Source organism: Choristoneura fumiferana, chromosome 13 (assembly GCF_025370935.1).
Source record: "Choristoneura fumiferana chromosome 13, NRCan_CFum_1, whole genome shotgun sequence".
Classification (NCBI taxonomy): domain Eukaryota; kingdom Metazoa; phylum Arthropoda; class Insecta; order Lepidoptera; family Tortricidae; genus Choristoneura; species Choristoneura fumiferana.
This window is the reverse complement of record NC_133484.1, coordinates 20524171-20543315: the sequence shown is the minus strand read 5'-3', so window position 1 is coordinate 20543315 and position 19145 is coordinate 20524171. Positions and strand designations below refer to the sequence as shown.

The 19145-nt window shown below is 40.2% G+C and overlaps 2 protein-coding genes and 1 non-coding gene across 7 annotated transcripts; all 3 read left to right on the top strand.

The window, feature by feature from the left end:
* Window positions 1-8056: 8056 nt before the first annotated feature.
* On the top strand, window positions 8057-13096 carry LOC141434300 (RNA-binding protein squid-like). 5 transcript variants are annotated; one of them, XM_074096696.1, is made up of 8 exons: window positions 8057-8328; window positions 9363-9403; window positions 9589-9863; window positions 10052-10183; window positions 10299-10569; window positions 11822-11884; window positions 12552-12684; window positions 12892-13096. In XM_074096696.1, the coding sequence occupies exons 1-7, from the start codon at window positions 8204-8206 to the stop codon at window positions 12632-12634; spliced, it is 990 nt and encodes a 329-aa protein (XP_073952797.1). In that variant the 5' UTR covers window positions 8057-8203; the 3' UTR covers window positions 12635-12684; window positions 12892-13096. The 5 variants fall into 5 exon arrangements, with proteins under 5 accessions (XP_073952797.1, XP_073952798.1, XP_073952796.1 ...); XM_074096697.1 differs by having other exon boundaries at window positions 8058-8328; window positions 12567-12689; XM_074096695.1 differs by having other exon boundaries at window positions 8058-8328; window positions 12552-12689.
* LOC141434568 (small nucleolar RNA snR61/Z1/Z11) lies at window positions 9454-9524 on the top strand. The gene has a single exon (XR_012452068.1). It is a non-coding gene; the product is annotated as a small nucleolar RNA snR61/Z1/Z11 (small nucleolar RNA).
* A 4697-nt stretch (window positions 13097-17793) lies between the features above and the next one.
* On the top strand, window positions 17794-19137 carry LOC141434539 (peritrophin-1-like; the record flags this gene model as incomplete). Its single annotated transcript, XM_074096961.1, has 1 exon — window positions 17794-19137. A coding segment is annotated over one exon (261 nt), but the record flags the coding sequence as incomplete, so codon positions are not given.
* Window positions 19138-19145: the final 8 nt, after the last annotated feature.

Sequence of the window (19145 nt, the reverse complement as noted above, 5' to 3'; positions counted from 1 at the left end):
ATTTTTACACTGTCGATTGCGCTTTGCTAATTGGCGGTAGACTGAATGCGTTCGTTTTTTTATAATGTTTATAACGTGTATTGTTTAGTCAAGTAAGGTACTTTTAGTAGAAATACCTGTGTTTTTTACCCGACTGCCCGAAGGAGGTTATGTTTTTGTTCTTTAAGGAGTCAGGATGTAGCATATTGTATTTAAATAACCTTTTTAATAGTAATATGCATTATTCATATTTGCAAAGTATACTTTTGGCGCTGAAACTTAAATGAATTCAACTGCCATACAATTAAAAATAAGTAAAAAAAAAAGGTACTTTTTAGATAAGGTCTCCTGAACTCAGCGCCACCGCCGAGCCGGCCGTGGCATTATGCTGAGTGCCTGTTTAGCGTCATTTCTTGTATTTGTTCTATGTTAGATAGATTAGATAGGCTAGATAACTATTAAGTGCTTAAAACAAAAAAAAAAAACTAGTTTGGTTCCTGGTATCTTACCGGTGAAGGTGCGTGGGCGCCTTGTTTAATAGCGTGTAGTATTGGCGCACGAACTCGCGGCCGACGCTCTGCGGAGACGGGGACGGGGACGCCTCCATTACCATTGCTGTTCAACTTGGAGCCGACACTGCCCTCTGCTGTGCGCTGCCTGGAACACCACCAGACCTCACCTTAACTACTAGCGTTAATATTGAACATTGTCTATAGAATAGAGGAATCACCCACCAACATTGGGCCCAAGTGTTTATATAAAGACTTTGCAGGTGGTTTTTCATTCCTTTTGTGAGGGCCACTGATAATCTAGTATACCTATATTATACAGTTTTGATAACTAGGCTTGGGACTTTTGGATGCTTGCCGTGATTCTAGAATACATGGAGTTGTCATGTGCTAAAAAAACATTTTTCGAAGTCAAATTCAAAGTTATGTAATATGTTACATTTTATTTACTTACATATTTAACACAATATAATACAAATTGTTATTTGTATATACACTACAAACACACTTCGCAAGTCGTATTAAGATTATTCAGTTCTATATAACAAAAATAATGATAATGTCCTTTTTTTTTTTTTTTTTTTTTTTTTTTTTTTTATTCGACTGGATGGCAAACGAGCGAGTGGGTCTCCTGATGGTAAGAGATCACCACCGCCCATAAACATCTTTAATCAAAAGTGACAATACTTATTAATCAAATTTTTTTAAAATATTCTATTACGAAAAATTCGGTAATCTGTCACAACACTAATATCAAAGAGGACGCATATTTAGGTAAATCGTATATGTATCGCGTCACCTGTGAACTGCGGCTACTATAATTATAAAGATTTATGATGTGATTCAGGTCAATATTAATAAGAAAAATTAAAATGTACCTTAATATTTTTTCAACTATCTCTTGCTTAAAAAGGTTTCCCAAGGCTGTTAGATTTTACCTGAGGCCTTTTGTCAAACACTCGGAATCAGGATTGTTTTCACCACTTATTTCTGTCACACAGTATGAGATGAGGATAAAAAGGGATGGTGAATGCAATCGTGAGCACCACAGCAATGACTATATGGCCACTGGTCTTAATGTGCACAGAGTGTACTGAATTAATTGTGCAAATTCCACTTAATTTTTAATGTTGTGGTTTTATGATCTACTACAACCTAAACTAGTTATTTTTCAACATAGTTCATGTTATTTAAAATGCAATTATCATTAGATAACTTTTTCTATAATAATGAGGAGTTAATTACTAGAACCTATTATAATGTTGAAAATACCAAAAAAACAAGAATCTGACTCACATATCACTGGTCTTGTACCACTGTACTGTATAATTCCCATTATTAGTATCCCCCTAATGCACTAATGAAATAAATGCGAAAGTTTGTTACTCCATCACGTCTAAACCGCAGAACCGATTTAGATGAAATTCGGTACACAGATAGTTTGAATCCAGGGGAAGGACATAGGATAGTTTTTATCCCAGAAAATTTTAGTTCCAGCGGGATAGTGAAAACCGCATTCTACACGGACGGAGACGCGGGTAACAGGCTAGTTTATTTAAATACATATTTTTATTACAATTTGTTATTGCTACACATCTGGGAAAAATAATAATTATTATGGTTCAAAACATGGAGCCCTGTGACAGATAAACAGTGAGCTCAATAATAGTGTCCTGTTGGCACCCTTGAATTCAAGAATCAAAATTTATATAAAAAACGGCCAAGAGCGTGTCGGACACGCCCAAAATAGGGTTAAGTAGCCATTACGAAAAAATTAAGTAATATTTTTTAAGGATTTCGTATTTAATACGGAATCTTCCAAGTTTAGGTATATTTTATACCTTAGGCTGCTATTTAAGAGTAAAACTACTAATAATTCTCAAGCAAACTTTGCCGTTATAGTTTTCCTTGAAAATTTGATATACTTACTAACATACCATCCTGAATTTTTTCAAATTTTTCCACCCACCAGTTTAGATTTTAGAGGGGGGAGGACACTTGATTTTAATGAAAATTTGCACTTTAAAGTTAAACATTTCGCAAAAAAATCAATGAATCGAAAAATCGTCTAAGCAACCCCCTAATGGTTTTAAAAGTCCTATCCAAGGACACTCCACACTATAGGGTTGGATTAGAAAAAAAAATCACTCCCACTTTTTAAGTCTATAAGAGACATTTTTTATTGTACCATTTTGTCAGCATAGTTTACATATGTATCCATGCAAAATTACAGCTTTCTAGCATTGATGGTCCCTGAGCAAAGCCGCGGACGGACGGACAGACACAGACAGACAGTCATGGCAAAACTATAAGGGTTCCGTTTTTGCCATTTTGGGTCCGGAACCCTAAAAAGGAACCAGCACTACTAAATATTTTATAGCTTTTACAAAATGTCCTTTGACTGTAGTGTCCAGTATTATAGTGCAGTTGCTCAATAGTCATATGATGTACCGTTTACCTTTATTTGCCCCAATTTCACTTGCCATACCAATGTCTGCCACAAAAACATAAAATATATAGAACCGTGCTGTTTTCAGGATTTGTTAAAATGTCATCATATAGAATGCAGTAGGTTAGGTTAGTTTAATATCAACTCTGAAGAAATTACTATTTCAGAGATAAATTACTTTATGACAAATGAAAATTCTAGAAAACAATACATTTGGGCATATGAAATTCGGGCAAACAATAGAGAACCATGATGTACACACTCAAAGCATGATAATTAATAAACCTTTCTTAAGCTTGGGCACGGCCAGTGAAAAATTTGAATACAATCTATCTATTTGCAACTTAAAGATTTTTTGTATTATTTTGGTCAAACAAGGCTGTAATTTCTGCATACATAAGAACTGGTTCTGACTAGTTAAATTGGTATTTGATGTTGATGTTTACTACCTAAACTACCTAATCAAACAAGTAATTGTTAGAGGAAACATCTAAATGATCCAGTGGTAAGTTGTTTTACCTAATTTGTTAGTAATTTTCCTTAATTAGAGATGTAATAGTATAAGTAAAAATCACTGCTCAGTTTTATTTTCCAGTCAGTTGATGGGTTGTTGATGTTTTCACTGAAAATGTCAAGGAGACCAAAGACACTATTAGTTTAATTTAACAACCATCAAACAAAAATCTTTTTTTTATTTTTTATTTGACTGGATGGCAAACCAGTAAGTGGGTCTCTTGATGGTAAGAGATCACCACCGCCCATAGACACCTGCAACACCAGGGGGATTGCAGATGCGTTGCCAGCCTAGAGGCCTAAGATGGGATACCTCAAGTGCCAGTAATTTCACCAGCTGTCTTACTCTCCATGCCAAAACACAACAATCTTTAGGTTAAAAGAAAAAAATAAGTGGCAAATATAAATGACACTAAATTAATATTTCCTAAATAAGGGAGTTGCTGTAGCCAAGTGTGAAAGAGTACTTGCAGAAAACCTCCACATGCAACCCTGGCCTGGGCCATCACAAAGCAGCATACAGCATAATTTTTACTGTCATAGTGTACAGAACAGAGCAAACAATAACTGAAGCAAATATTTTCTTCAATAAGTTTTCTATAATTAGGTATATGAAAATAATACATGATAAGTCAATAAACATGCCAGATATGCTACAGGAGCATTAAGAAGTAATGTTATGTCTGTATCTTAGTATTATAAATATGATAATAAGTACCACTAAGATCTGAAAGATAATCAGTGTAAATGCGATATCTCATCTTGCACGAATTATCAATAACAGCACAATGACATCTGTTATGCAGACAAAAAGGTTGAAGATGTCAGGGATACAAAATAAACGAGTAGAAACGGAGCGGCTCGCAAGTACGGGCGAGCTGGTCGCGGGCGAGGGCCTGACCTGCTGTTGACTGCTGCGGTGCTGCCCCATGTTTTGTCAAGCACGCATGGCTACCGCGAAGGCTGGGACCAGGGATCATCGAATGCACTATTTTATGTGCAATTACAGCTCATAACAAATGTTGAGCATAAAAATGTACGCGAAAAAGCTTTTCATAGGTAATCCCCGAAGCATACGCTGATAAATCGCTCAAATACTACGAAAGATTAACCTTCATACATCTGCCGACAGCCAAAATAATCCTTTCGAATGCAACATCGGAGGACCTTGTATGTTGAAAAACTTACCTCAGTAAAATTTAGGCATTAAATTGTTGTGATCTGCAACGATATATCACGAAATTCGAGCAATTTTCACGATAAATAAGGACTGAAAACAGAAAAAGAGCCTACCTCACCGTTCGGTGTCAATTTAACCGATGTTGCTGGTGCAAAAAAAGTAAGCAAGCAGAATTTTGAATTTACTGTATTACAAACGGGGACAAACGGGGAAAAAGGTTCGTATCATATGCCATGCAAGTAAATAGAATAAATGAACGAACATGTTTTTAATTCAAGTTGATGAAAACAAACTAACGTCTCCCTCCTTCCTCTTTAAAACTAACGTACTTGAAAGTGTTTTCTTCATACTTTTACTTTTGTAGTTTGTTAGGTTTGCTCAGCCACAAAGGGTCAGACTGTTCAGACATACTTAATATGAACAAACATCATAATAATATGAACGTTTATATGAAGTCCGTGTGCTCAGTGCTCAGTAGACATGGGTAATTTCGGTAATTTCGACTCCGACAAGGGTCAAGCAAGGGATCTGACTCACTAAATCCAGCTCCGGTATCGGTACCGAATTCGCTTATTGACTCCGACTCAATCTCCGACTCCTTTATTGACTCCCGTTTTTTCGAGCGATTATTATAAATACTTAGGGAATTTTTATTTTGCATGAAGGGTGATAGAGAATGAATCGAAAGAAGTTGTTGAATGAAAATAAAAATTGTAATATAGCAATAAAAATATCTTCAATATAATAATAATTTATTAGATTTTTAAGACAAAATTGATCTCATTCTTATTAATATAAATCTTTCAAATAATTATAATTTAGAAAGAAATAAGTACCACGATGTCCCATAGATTAAGATAAATATATGCGATATCCAAAACCATGTGGCCATTTAATGATTTATTCGATATGTCCTCCAAGTGTCCTCCCTACTCGTACCCCATTATTTTTGTTGTTATGTTACAGCGATTTCACATTATCCGATCCGATATCGATATCGGACGACGATACGATATCGGGGAAAGTAAAATGTATGAAATATGTACCTGTTTTACATTGTCCAGCCCGATATCGAATATCGGAGTCGGTCGACACCGATATCACAATACACACAACGTATATTGTGCCGATATGTTGGCGGCACCATCGGGGACGCCCGTGGGCTGTCGGACGATAATGTGTATGTGTGCTATGCGTGTATCTAAATTATGATCTAAATTGTCTCTGTGTGCACGCGCAAAGCCCGATGGATGGCGGCTATTTTGAGGCGGCCATATCAGAACGATTTTGTCGGAAATATGTGAAAACAGTTTGAATGTGTGCTATGCGCGATGCGTGGCGGCCATTTTGAGCCGGCCGCATCGGGACGATTTTGTCGGAAATATGTGAAAACAGTACATGGTGTCGGCTATCGGGTATCGTCCATCGTCGTCCGATACCGATATCGGATCGGATAATGTAAAAACGCTCTTACCGACTGGATGGAATGTTCGATAGCATGATATTCCGAGAGTAAGTACTTACTTAAAACTATGATATACTCACAGAACAATCAAAAAGAGTTCTTCTCATTTTTATTGTTCTGTGGATAGGTATAGGTACTATACAATCGATTTTTTATGCTTGGCTGTGCAGTCATACAACTTTAATATTTTGCCTTTAAAATTCTCTTCTGATCTGAAGCCATTATAATTACCATACTTTTTTATTATAATTTGCCCGGAGAGCGTTTTCAAATTATCTGATCCGATATCGGTATGGACGATGATACGATATCGGATCGGGGCAAGGCAAGTAAAATGTATGAAATAAGTACCTCTTTCACATCGTTTGTCCGGGCCCTATATCGAATATCAGAGCCACTGGGCTACTACAAAACTCGAAAATCGAAGTTCGTGTCGTACCGTCCCGCTGCCGCTTATATTATTCGACCGTGACAATTAACAGAGTCGGATCTGCAATTATTCAGTCAAAGTCAAAGTCATAATTATCTTTATTCAATTTAGGCTATAACAAGCACTTATGAATATAAAAAAAATCTACCACCGGTTCGGAAAAACCTCTGCTGAGAAGAATCCGGCAAGAAACTCAACGATATTAACGAGAAACGAAACATAACGATATTGTAACAAAGTAAAATATACTGTTTTATATTGACTTTGACATAATTACCCTAAAACTGCCAAATTGTAAATCCGACTCTGTTAAATTGCCAGTATTGCCACGGTCGATTTAATACGAGAGTGAAAGAGACAATACGACACGAACTTCGATTTTCGAGTTTCGTAGTAGCCCTGCCGACAGCGATATGTTCACGGCACCATCGGATGCCCGTGTGTGGGCTGTCGGACGATAAAGTTTGTATGTGTGCTATGCGTGCATCTAAATTGCCTCTGTGTGCGCAGAGCCAGATGCGTGGCGGCCATTTTGAGCCAGCCGTATCGGAACGATTTTGTCGGAAATATGTGGAAGCAGCACATGGTATTGGCTATGTTGTTGTTTCTTTAAAAAAATATGGCTCTGTCCATCGGAGGACAATTTTGCCAGTGTCTAGTAGTTTTTGCCGTTGTACGGTAAAAAAAATTTAGAAAACGAAATATGAGAGGTAATGGTGGATGAACGATGACCGGTATTGGCTATCGGATGTCGTCTATCGTCGTCCGACACCGATATCGGATCGGATAATGTAAAATCGCTCTGATCCATACATTTAGGACTTGTAGACTTTTTTAAATCTCGATTTAAGGCTTAAACTGACAGTTCTTGTATGGATCTGACAGGACTTGAGACCACTTAAACCTAGATTAAAAAGCCTGCAAGTGGACGTTAGAATAGAAGCCTATCCTATGTCTATACTCAGCTGGGCTACTACGAAAATAAAAGTTCGTATCGTACCGTCCCGCTGACACTTATATTATTTAATGCGAGAGTGAGAGGGACAAACCGATACGAACTTCGATTTACGAGTTTCGTAGTAGCCCTGCTGATATTCCGAGATGTTCGAGAGTACGTCTATTATTTTTTTTTTTTTTTTTATGATATGTAAAAATTCATTGTTTAAATAAATAAATTGTTCAATTACTCAATTATTACTCTATGTCTATTAAACGTCGCTTTTTTTTTCATGTCGTTCCAAAGCGATTGAATTCTTTCAAGTTCAGAAATTTAAATAATCAAGCTATTTCCGAACTGAATTTCCGTAAAAAGGCGGTAACGCACGTTGCCATGTTGGTAGCATTTATTGATTCGCTTGAGACTAGCTCTATCTTGCTTGCTCTTGTGTCAGATGCTAATGCTATCTTGGTCGATGACACATAAGATGCCATTGACCTGCCAACAACAGTTATTTATTCTGCCTTCTGATTGGTTGTTAAAGTAGTGGGGATGAACGCTTGCAAAAAAAAGCGCGTCTCTTTGCTGCTAGTGCTGCTACCAACATACCAGACCGTTTCGCGCCGACTCATCACGCACGCATTTCCCTTCCTTCTGCGTTTGGCATTCGGTATTGAAGGTCGTGTACGGGCCTTAGTTTTTAGTTTATTATTAATTTAGAGAAGGGAATTAACTGTAACTATGGCTAATAACGATAATTTTGCACAAGATGTGACGGATAATCAATTGAATGGAAATGCAGAGAATGGTGGTGGTGATACTCAACAGGATAACGGTAGCGAAGCCCCAGGACGCGATGACGACAGGTATATTGATTTTTCTTTTACACCGGCTACTTGTATTCTAGTGTTAACTCAAACATGATGAACTCAAAAATTTTGCGTAGCAGCGGTTTAATTACACTATAAATTCGCTTTGTAATATTCCTTTCAGTTAACGATCTTTGCCCGCCGCAATGGCGGCGGTTCCCGGCTTCATCCGAATCCATTGTAATCCTCTGTACTTTTTCAAAATTTTACGTTTTTATCTTCACAGTGCGTTCTTCGCGATGTAAATTTAATCCTAGATGTTATAGTTTTCATCGGAATTAAGTTTCAGGCTACTTTTAACAGTAAGTTCATATCTCGTTGAAGGCGCGTGAGTAAAATGGCGTCGTATTTGCGCGTCGCTTGCGCCCGACGCCGGGTTCATTGTTATCGATTCGTCCATCAGCCATGAGGCGATGTCGATGTACCGCATTGCATTTGCGGTTGGTTCGAGTAACTCGAGGCGAGCAGTTAAGTTTTCGCGAAGCGGTCGTGTACTTGCAAGATTTTAAATCGGTGTTAGGTCGGGCGTCGGCGGGCGGGCCGGCCCGGCGGCGCCCGCGGTCAGTTTGGGGCGCGACTAACGCTCTGTCTCTCTGCAGGTGTGAGCCTGCGTCGCCGCCGCAGCCGCCGCCAAGGACTCGATGGTATAGTTAATGCTGCTGGGCTCACACTAAAGTATAACACGACCAAACTGACTAGATTGATCTGGCCACTTAATTTTGGGCCTCGTTCTTTCTTGCCAATTTCAAATCTTGCGATATCACTGTAACATTCTTGTTTCATTTTTTTGTTGTCATATTCTATAATGTAAAATTTCCAGATTGCCTATTTTATTAACTTACAGGTTCTCAATTTGTTTTGCTGCAGTGCTTGGAGTTTGTTTTTTGAACAAAAATAGTAGCTGTAAAGTACTGTAAACAAGTACTGCATAGTGTTAATGCTAAATTGTAATGTTTAAGTCAGTTTCTGAATCGAGACAACCATTTTCGTTGTATTTTAGTTTTCTAATGCTTTACTTCTGATGCCCACAGAAAACTGTTTGTCGGAGGTCTAAGCTGGGAAACCACAGACAGTAAGCATCATAATTATTATTTTTCTTTGAATTGTTACCTACCCATTTCATTCAAATGATGATTTTATTCAGTTCTGCTTCTGATATTTTTGAAGAAAGCTTTTACCCACACTCCTGAGTTAGTGAAAGTTATGTTATATTTTTTTTAATTTAGAACAAGAATTAATTTTGTTTTTTATTTTCAGAGGAATTACGTGATCACTTCAGCGCGTATGGTGAGATCGAGAGTATTAATGTCAAGACTGATCCTAATACCGGCCGATCGCGAGGCTTTGCCTTCATCGTATTCAAGGCACCTGATTCCATCGATAAGGTCATGGCCGCTGGCGACCACACAATAAACAACAAAAAAGTGGACCCCAAAAAGGCGAAAGCTCGCCATGGGAAAATATTTGTTGGAGGCCTCAGCAGTGAAATTTCTGATGATGAAATTAAAAGCTTCTTCGGCAATTTTGGAACAGTAAGTTCTTTCATTGTTAAATTCATAATTTTTTACTTGGGTTATGTGATGAAAACTCCGGAATTGGTGAGATTTCAAAATTTCTTGATAAGTAATGAAGATAAAACCGGGCCACTGATAAAATGTTATCCAACAAGTATGGAGTTGTTTATTGAAGTGGTGTTTTAACAATTTAATAAAATTTTCAGATCATTGAAGTTGAGATGCCATTTGATAAGACGAAGAACCAGAGGAAAGGATTCTGCTTCATAACATTCGAGTCGGAACAGGTTGTCAATGAACTTTTGAAGACTCCGAAACAGACCATTGCCGGAAAGGAGGTGCGTTAATGTCTTTCTTTTTTCTAGCATGTAAATAAATATATAGAACTTTGACACCTTAATGACAATTTTCAGTGAACATATTGTTGAGTTTTAATAATTGTTGTTGGTGTAGGTGGACGTGAAGAGGGCGACGCCAAAACCGGACGGCCCTGGAGGCATGACCGGGCGCGGCGGACGGGGCTCGCGCGGCGGACGTGGAGGGCGGGGCGGGCGCGGTGGCTACGGCGGGCAGGGCGCGTGGGGCAGCCAGGGCTACGGCGGCTACGGCTACGGCCAGGGCGGCTATGGCGGCGGTTACGACGGCTACGGGGGCTACGGTTACGACGGCTACGGGGGCTACGGCGGATACGGCGGTTACGATTACTCCGGATACCCCAATTACGGTAAACGCGGCAAGCAGAACTAGACTATTAGCGACCCACCGCTAGCCTGCTCACCGACACATTACCTCGACTGATGTTACCTGATCCTTAGGGTGTAAATGTAGAATAAGGCCGGCGGCGGCGGCGGCGCCCGCGCTCTGCCGCCGCCCGCGCTAGGTTAACGTTGCACGCGGGGCGACCCTCCGTCCTTGAGATGCCTATTTACCTTTTATAATGTAAATCTTACATTTGATTCAAAGCGATCGACATCACTTGAACTTTAGCTATATATGTTAGTGTGTAGAAAATATTTATTTTTCTATTATAACTATTTACTTTAATATTCTATCGAGATAATGTGTAGTGAATGTTGTCGGGGTGACAGTATATATATCTGAATATAACCATGGGTTGATCTAATCTTTTGAGTAATTAGGAATTCATCATTTCATATAACTTGTTTGCGAGCCATTATAATTTTGCATATCTGTTTAGTTGGAGGATAATGTTAGCATCAGGCATCACTGTTGGCACACTTGTCTCCGTGTATACTGTCCGCGTGTAGTTGTGTGAGGCTGGTAGCTGTAGCGAGGCCCGTGGAGCTCACTATGTCATCGTGTTTCAGTTTCACTGGGTGTATATCTGTACATATGTTACCTGCCTTATGTTTTATAAGTTTTATTTGTAATACCACTTTTGACATATGTAGCAATGTCGCTCGAGTTTTTATTTCTTTTGGTATTTCGTTTTACCTATTAACACTCTCGCCACATGCTACATCTGGGAATTGGGGTAATATATGGAGAGACATTGTGAAAGTGATAAAGATATGATGAAGCTTTTAAATAAAGCACTGTTACGAAAATTCTCAATGTGTTTCCATATATCACCCCAGTCCACTTCCCGCTACCCGCGCGGCCGCCCCGCGCCCCCGCGCACCGACGGACACACCGCTCGCTCTCCGATCTAACTCCATACTTTTACTAACCGCACCTCGGGTAATGGATGGGGTTATCTATAGTATTCACACTTATAATTATAATTCATAGAAACTATATTTAATCATTTATTAAGAATACAATAAAATTTGTACAATACCTACATATTTTTGTAGTTTTTAGAATATAATTTAGTCAGAATGAAAGGTGTCTGTACTTGTGCAGTATAAGAGCGTGGAGTGGCCAGTAAGCAGTTAGGTACAGTGTAGCATTTAGCAATAGGTATGAGTAGGGTCGGGTTGCGCGGCACTAATGGCGTTGGCGTTGTTGGGCAGACTACGGCGGGTACGGAGGGTACGAGGGCGGCTACGGCGCGCGCACGGCTCCCCGCGGGAAAGGTACATATTGCCGTCCTCACCCGCACCCACTTGGATATTAGTTACTCTCATCTGCACCAAACGTTTTGTTTCGTCCGATCAGACCTTACGCTCCCCGGGTTCACGATTCAGTGACCGGTCCTCTATTCTTCTCTAATTCTAAGACAACCATAATTATGAGCAAAACGTTTCGTTTGTTTGTGTTTGTAGTTGGTTTTTGTTCGTCATGCTTCCATAAAACTTAATGTAATATGGATTCGTTTCTTCCGAGAGTTAACTGCAGTCTCTAACCCTTAGTTTAGTATGAAGTGCATTCATGACTGTTAGGTAGTTTGCTTTTGCATGGCCTCTCATATCCACTAAACCCGGCTAGTGATGAATGCACAAGCTTGTCATTGTGTCTTGAACTATAATTAGTAACACTTAGTTATTTTAGTCAGATTGCACGTTGTTCAATTTAGGTAATTTATTAAAAGTAGACGTAGTGAACAAAATTAAGAGCTCGAACAGATGCGGTAATGAAAGTCATCGTAACAGTGCGCCAACAGTGGTGCTAACGACATGTGCGCGAGCTTTTGAGATTTACCGCGCTCAGACGCCTGTCGTGGTCTGGGCGCGTTGACGGCCGTGCCCGCGCCGAGTCAGTGCGCCGAGCACGAACGGAGTGGTGTGGTTATGTCAAGTGCAGATGGTGGTGTTACAGCCGGCTACCAGGGCGGCAAGCAGCGCGGCGGAGGCGGCCGCGCCAACCAGAGGCACCAGCCCTACTGAACCGCGACCCGACCCCGCGTACCTGCCAATAGTCATCTCTCAGTCCAATAGTAAGGTGAGCCTCTGTTCTACTCTGCAATCTGCTGCATTCTTTTCTGCTCATTCCTCTAGTAATTCTGCCACTTTGGCGAATAAATTTCATATAAATTAGCGCGTGCCCGAGGTCTCGAGCACGAGTCTCGGGCGCCGGTGCCAGCAGAGCCGTGTGCGTGCGCGCGTCGGGGCGGAGAGTGATGTGGGTGTGTTGGTTGTTGCAGGTTAAGTGCCCGGTCATGAGTGCCCCCCGCGCCTTCTCGCTTCGCCGCGCCGGGGGCACGTCATTCCATTCCACATTATTATTATAAGAAAATAATCTTTTTAAGAAGATTTTTTAAGGATAAAAATATTGTCTTATATGTAACTAGTGCCGCGCCCGGTCGGCCGTTGCATACTTATTATAATATAGAATGGATTATAGATTCACTTGAGTATTATTGCTGATTAGATTCAATTTTGATCAAATTGTTTTCCTTTTATTGAAGTCCAAAGCAACAGAGCTTAATATAAATAGCCCGGGCCCGCGAGCCGGCCGCCGCCGCTCGCGAGAGTGTGAGTGCGTGTGGGGGGGCGACCCGCCCCCTGCTGACTGCTGATTGAATGGGATCTCATTGCAGAAATGTTGTACTTTTGTATGTTTAATTTTGGTAATCTTACAAGGAATCAGAATCGTGTATTTTATACAAACTTAGATGTTTCTTCCATTGATTAGGAATGAAATGAAGTTCTTTAGACTAAGTATCGGACATGAACAAACTTCTGGAGATATACGATTGTGTATGTCGAAATAAAACGAATGTGTAAATAAACAACCGACTTTTAGTGTTCGTCTTTGTGAAGTAATACCAACCCAGGGGACTAGTCCAGTGCGTAGTAATTGGCTACTCTCGTTTAGCGCTATCTGCTATTTCAACAAACCTTAGTTTTTTTTATTTACTGATAGTATTTTGAATGAATGAGGAGACAGAGTAGCTAAGCTGTGAAGACAACTGCACACTTCACGGCCTTATCGCAGGAAGGTCCTAGTCGCAATCTTTGAAGTGAGTGACACTTCAATCGATTTCTCGGTCTGATAGAATCTAAAAACCTTTTCCATGTTAATTTGTAGTTTTGAAGATACACTTCAAATACATCGCTAACAACTTTGTATAAAATGGAACTTGCTGATTCCAAGCTATTCATTCTACGATTTATCGTAATCAAAGTTTGACGCCATGTCCTGCAAACTTGCCGTGTTGTTGGTGCTCCTGGGAGTGGCAAGCTATGCAGCGGAAAAGTAAGTACCATTTTATGTATTACTTTGCGAGGGCGAGGGACGCACTAAGGCGCTTATTACGGTTGACATTTAGGGGCTGTTTCACCATCCATTGATTAGTGTTAACTGGCGGATAGGTGTGATGCAGTCTCTATTAGTTTTGTTCGAATAGACGGAGACGGCATCACATTTAACCGTCGGTTAACGCTAATCAATGGATGGTGAAACAGCCCCTAAATATTTTAGAATCCTAATGTACTCGTACGAAGGTGTAATCGCGTTTAGTCGAGTAAGGATCCTAAAAAGTACTCTAGTAAACGCGATTGCGATTACACTTTAGCCCTTTATCGATAACCAATGCCTTAACTAACCAGAGGGTCTATTTCATAGTTTCTAACCAATCGCAATCAAATTACTTTTATGCGAGAACTAATTTGATTGCGAGAAATGTTACGCAATAGACCCTTTGACGTCACATCAAAACTAATGACATATTTGTTATAATCTTCCTGCAACCACAGAATAAGTAATAGTAATAGTACACTGCAACTCAAAACTCAACAAAGCCTAAAAGTTGTCTCATTTTACTTAAAGGAGACATTCCTTTATTTTTAAAAAGAAACAAAACTGCATTCAAGGATTTTCTTAAACTCGATTGGCTCGCCCGGGACTCGAACCAACTAAAATTAAAAAAACTCACTCAATATTTTGTTAAGTATGTTTTATTGCAAATACCATTTTTTGAAGTTGATAATTGTAAAACCACGCCATTTTCTATGCTGGTTGTTCTTTAACAATATAGCAAAATTATTTTCATCTTGGGCGTTATAAATAAATAAATAAATATCACGGTACAATTCACACCAATTAACCTAGTCCCAAAGTAAGCTTAGCAAAGCTTGTGTACTAAGCAACGGATAAATATAGTTATATAGATAGATACATACTTAACTACATATTAAACACCCAAGACCCGAGAACAAACATTCGTATTTTTCATACAAATATCTGCCACGACACGGGAATCGAACCCGGGACCTCAAGCTTCGTAGTCAGGTTCTCTAATCACTAGGCCATCTGGTCGTCTAACACTTGAATCCCTCATTACGCTCAGGATTCTACTTTAGAATCCCTCGCTACGCTCAGGATGCTATTGTAGAATCAATCATCAATTCAATGTACGCCCTCGCCGTAAATACACCGTTTTGCTCCCTTGTGACACAAATAACTATTTCACACCTCTCGTTTAGAAAAGTAACTTCCCTCCCTGACGAGAGTGAGCAAAGTGCAACTTTTCTGTTCAAGGCATCTAAGTGTTTTATTGCACATGCAATTTTTGGAATTTGATAATTGTAAAACCACGCCATTTTCTATGCTGGTTGCTCTTTTATTATATTTAAGTAAGTATATAGAATTTTTTCTTTAAGTTTCTTAATGATTAGTGTGAAAAGTTGTATGTGCCACTCTGGAGCAAAATTATTTTCATCTTGGGTGTACGTCGTGAACATCGTGAGGAAACCTGCACAAACCTGCGAAGCAATTCAATGGTGCGTGCGAAGTTCCCAATCCGCACTGGGCCTGCGTGGGGAACTATGGCCCAAGCCCTCTTGTTCTGAGAGGAGGCCTGTGCCCAGCAGTGGGACGTATATAGGCTGGGATGATGATGATGATGGGCGTACGTTAAATCCAGAATGTAGCGAAGGATTCTACAATGGAATCCTGAGCGTAGCGAGGGGTTCTAAAGTAAAATCCTTCGCTACATTATGGATCTAATGTACGCCCTCGCCGTAAATACACCATTTTGCTCCTTTGTGAAACAAACATTCACAACACGCTTCTTAATCGCGTAATATATCTTTGGCAGCCGTTTAAATTCACTTGAACTTTAATTTCAGTAAACTACGGAGAGATTTGAACACTCCTTAATTTCTATTAAACTGAAGTGGTCGAACAATTTTTTGATATTTTGTCGATTTTGAGTGTTGAAAGGTAATGTAATCGTAAACATTGCTAAATATTCATGCATGAGCATGACCAGAATTAGGATGTGGGTTGACCTATGGTGAGTGGTGACAGATAACGTAACCAACGAAAAGTTGGAAAACCCCAAGAAAACCCCCGACATTGTCACTCCGAAGTTCAACATCTCAAAAACGGCTGAACCGATTGTGATAAAACTTGTCTAAAGAACCATAGCTAGAAACCCTGCTTTCAAATTAAAACTCATTCAAACCGGTTCACCCGTTTATGAGCTAGTGTGCCACAGACGGACACACAGCGGTCAAACTTATCCTCCTAACGCCCAGTCCTTTATAAAGGAATTATTGTAATTTGAACTTCGAACTTTATCATAAATGACATAAAGTATTATATATATTATAACATATGGCAACGAGCAAGTTCTCCTGATGGGATCACCACCGCCCATAAACATCTACCTATTATATATTCTGTGCTTGGGCGTTAGGAGGATAAAACACCCGTCTTTTTGCGTCGGGGGTGGTGGGGGTTAAAAACCAGAATGATTGAGTGAATTGACGCCAGAATTATGTAACCGAAGTCAAAGGCAGTAGTATTGCGTGCGGGCGAATTATAGGGTGAGCCTAAGACAGTGTGACAAAGTGGTGAAAACAATAGTGAATTAGACAACAAGGCCTCTGTAATTGTCTACCTGGTATGACTGAAATGTAGGACCCTTGAGTAAATTACCATAAGGGTTTGAGATACAGTAATTTAATATATGTAGGGTGGCAAATACAGGGCCGTACACTAAACGTATCCGCCGTTTAGACTTATAGATGCGCTCTTGGTAGACTTCTCTCACTTCCGCCTTGTACTATTACTTATTCTGTGCTTCCGCCAGAGAGTTCTGATGTCGGTGACCAACGAAGCCAGCTTACTTGTGCGGCATCTTTCTAGTTTGCGTATAGATGGCGTTAGATCTGACTTTAGTTAAACATAAACGTCGCGGGTGCGCGATGACAGCGCCAACTAGCGGTTACAATGAGGGCTATCGTTTTTTGTCTCACTAGATGGCGCACTGTTGCGTGAGTTGTTTAAGTATGGCTTTCAAAGTCTGTTATTACGGGCTGGAAAACAAAGTTTAGATTAAAATCATATTTAATACACCTTAAAACCGTACCATAAAAATATCGAGCATGCCACAGTGTTGCATATAATCCCCGTTTTGTTCGGAAAAAAGGGAGGACAAAGGGTTCCGAAAGACAAAACTGTCTCAAAACACAGACATTCATTGCCCCGGAACGCATATTTGCCATAATTAATTTAAGATATTGCAAAATATTCACAAAATTATTCTAATTATAAATAAACCCGCGTAGCTCACCCAAAAACTATGAGATTTGACATTTCGGAGACCTCACGCTACACTAGCGCCTCTAGTGGCGAATTCATACGCGATAGCCCTCATTACGGCGGACTATGAAATATCAAAATGGCTGGCTTGGCTGTCATTACGAAGAGTAAGGAAACAAATAAATAATTTCGACGAAATACCGTAATTGACATTATATTCTATTTGATCATGAAAATCTAAATAACGTTGACCTTTTTGATTTCCCGTCTTAAATGGTACAATTAATTAATTTCAGGCCACGGACTTTCTTATGATCTTCAAGCAAATTAAAATAAACAAATTTAATCGAATAACGCATTTATATAATATATATATATATATATAGCATAAGCATGCTGCTTCGCGGCAGGATTAGCGAGGAGCAGGGGTAGCAATCCGGGCGGACCTTGCACAAGGTCCTACCACCTGTAAAATATATATTGCAGACGATTATTTATGACTAGTAGGTCGTCAGGCGGAGATAATAACCCCCTGATCCCGGGTCCGCAGTGACATCCCTGCGCTTTGCAAATCGGCGTCGGTGACGGCGGTGTCGTGCGTTGGCGCAGCGCGGAGGAGGGCGCGGCGGAGGGCGCGGAGGAGGGCGACGCGCTTCTCGCGCACCCCGACGACTGCCGGCTGTTCTACTACTGCGACGGCGCCGGCGCGCCCGTCTGCCGCCAGTGCCCCGCCGGCCTGCACTTCAGCCCCGACACGCACGTCTGCGACCAGCCCGACCACGCCGGCTGCCAGCTGGCGACGACTACAGCTTGATGCCTTGATTTACAGTGATTGAGTGTCTAACGAAGTGGTGAGACGAAGCAAGTCTAGCTGTGCCAACCACTTTAGAACAGCGACTGCTTAGGGCCAGTTCAGACGGACCGTATTCCAACTGCAACGTAACCGCAACTACAGACGTCCATACATTTCAATCGCAGTGTGCAGTTGTGCGGCGGACTGCAACGGAAACGGAACTGCAATGCAACGGGCAGTTGGAAGTTACGTTGCAGTTGGAAAACAGTCAGTCTGTACTAGCACTTACAAGTAGGGTACGGTTAATATACGTCTCGGAACATTCGAAGCATTGCCAGAATGTACGGCCTTAATAACGCACGCTCTGATATTTTGTGTACTGTAAAGCCTGACCAGAAAAATATGACTACTCGCCATGTAACTATCTATACAAAACCTTTCCAAATTTACATCAGAGCTAACAGGTAAACGTTGTAGACAAGTCAAGACGCCATTGTTCCGACTATACTGAACTATTGCCATATAAATAAGAACAATAACGCCCTCTTGACAATAAGTCATATATTTTTGGTTTACCTTTATACTTATTACATAATATCAATAAAGCAATCGTAGACTCCAGGGCAGAATTTACTCAAGACGTATTTAAGCGCACATTATACCGGGTGTAATATCTTCGTTGTGGATGCTATTTGTACTTCAACACTAACACCTCGTCACTTTGTTAAACACTGGATCAGCATTCTGTATCTTGACGGCAGCACGGCTGGCTCAACTTCCCGCTGTTCCCATTTGCGTCGACAGTGCGACGCACAGTTTGTAAAGTAAACCCTTGGTCCAGCCATTCACTCGCTCACGTCACGACAAAGTGGTTTCTCTATATCTGTTTTGTATCTTTTTGTTCTCTGTATGATTGTTAACGTGTTAACTTCTTAACGTTTATTCCTTCGTTTTTATCAAAAACGTGTATAGAGCCATGTTATTTTGTTATGAGGATTAAAGTTTCTATCTATCTATCTAAAGTCAACAAACAGGGGATAGTTGTGCTAGCCGTCAAAACTTTAAACGTACACTGGATAGTTTTTTTTGATTTTAATTATAAAAGTTGCATA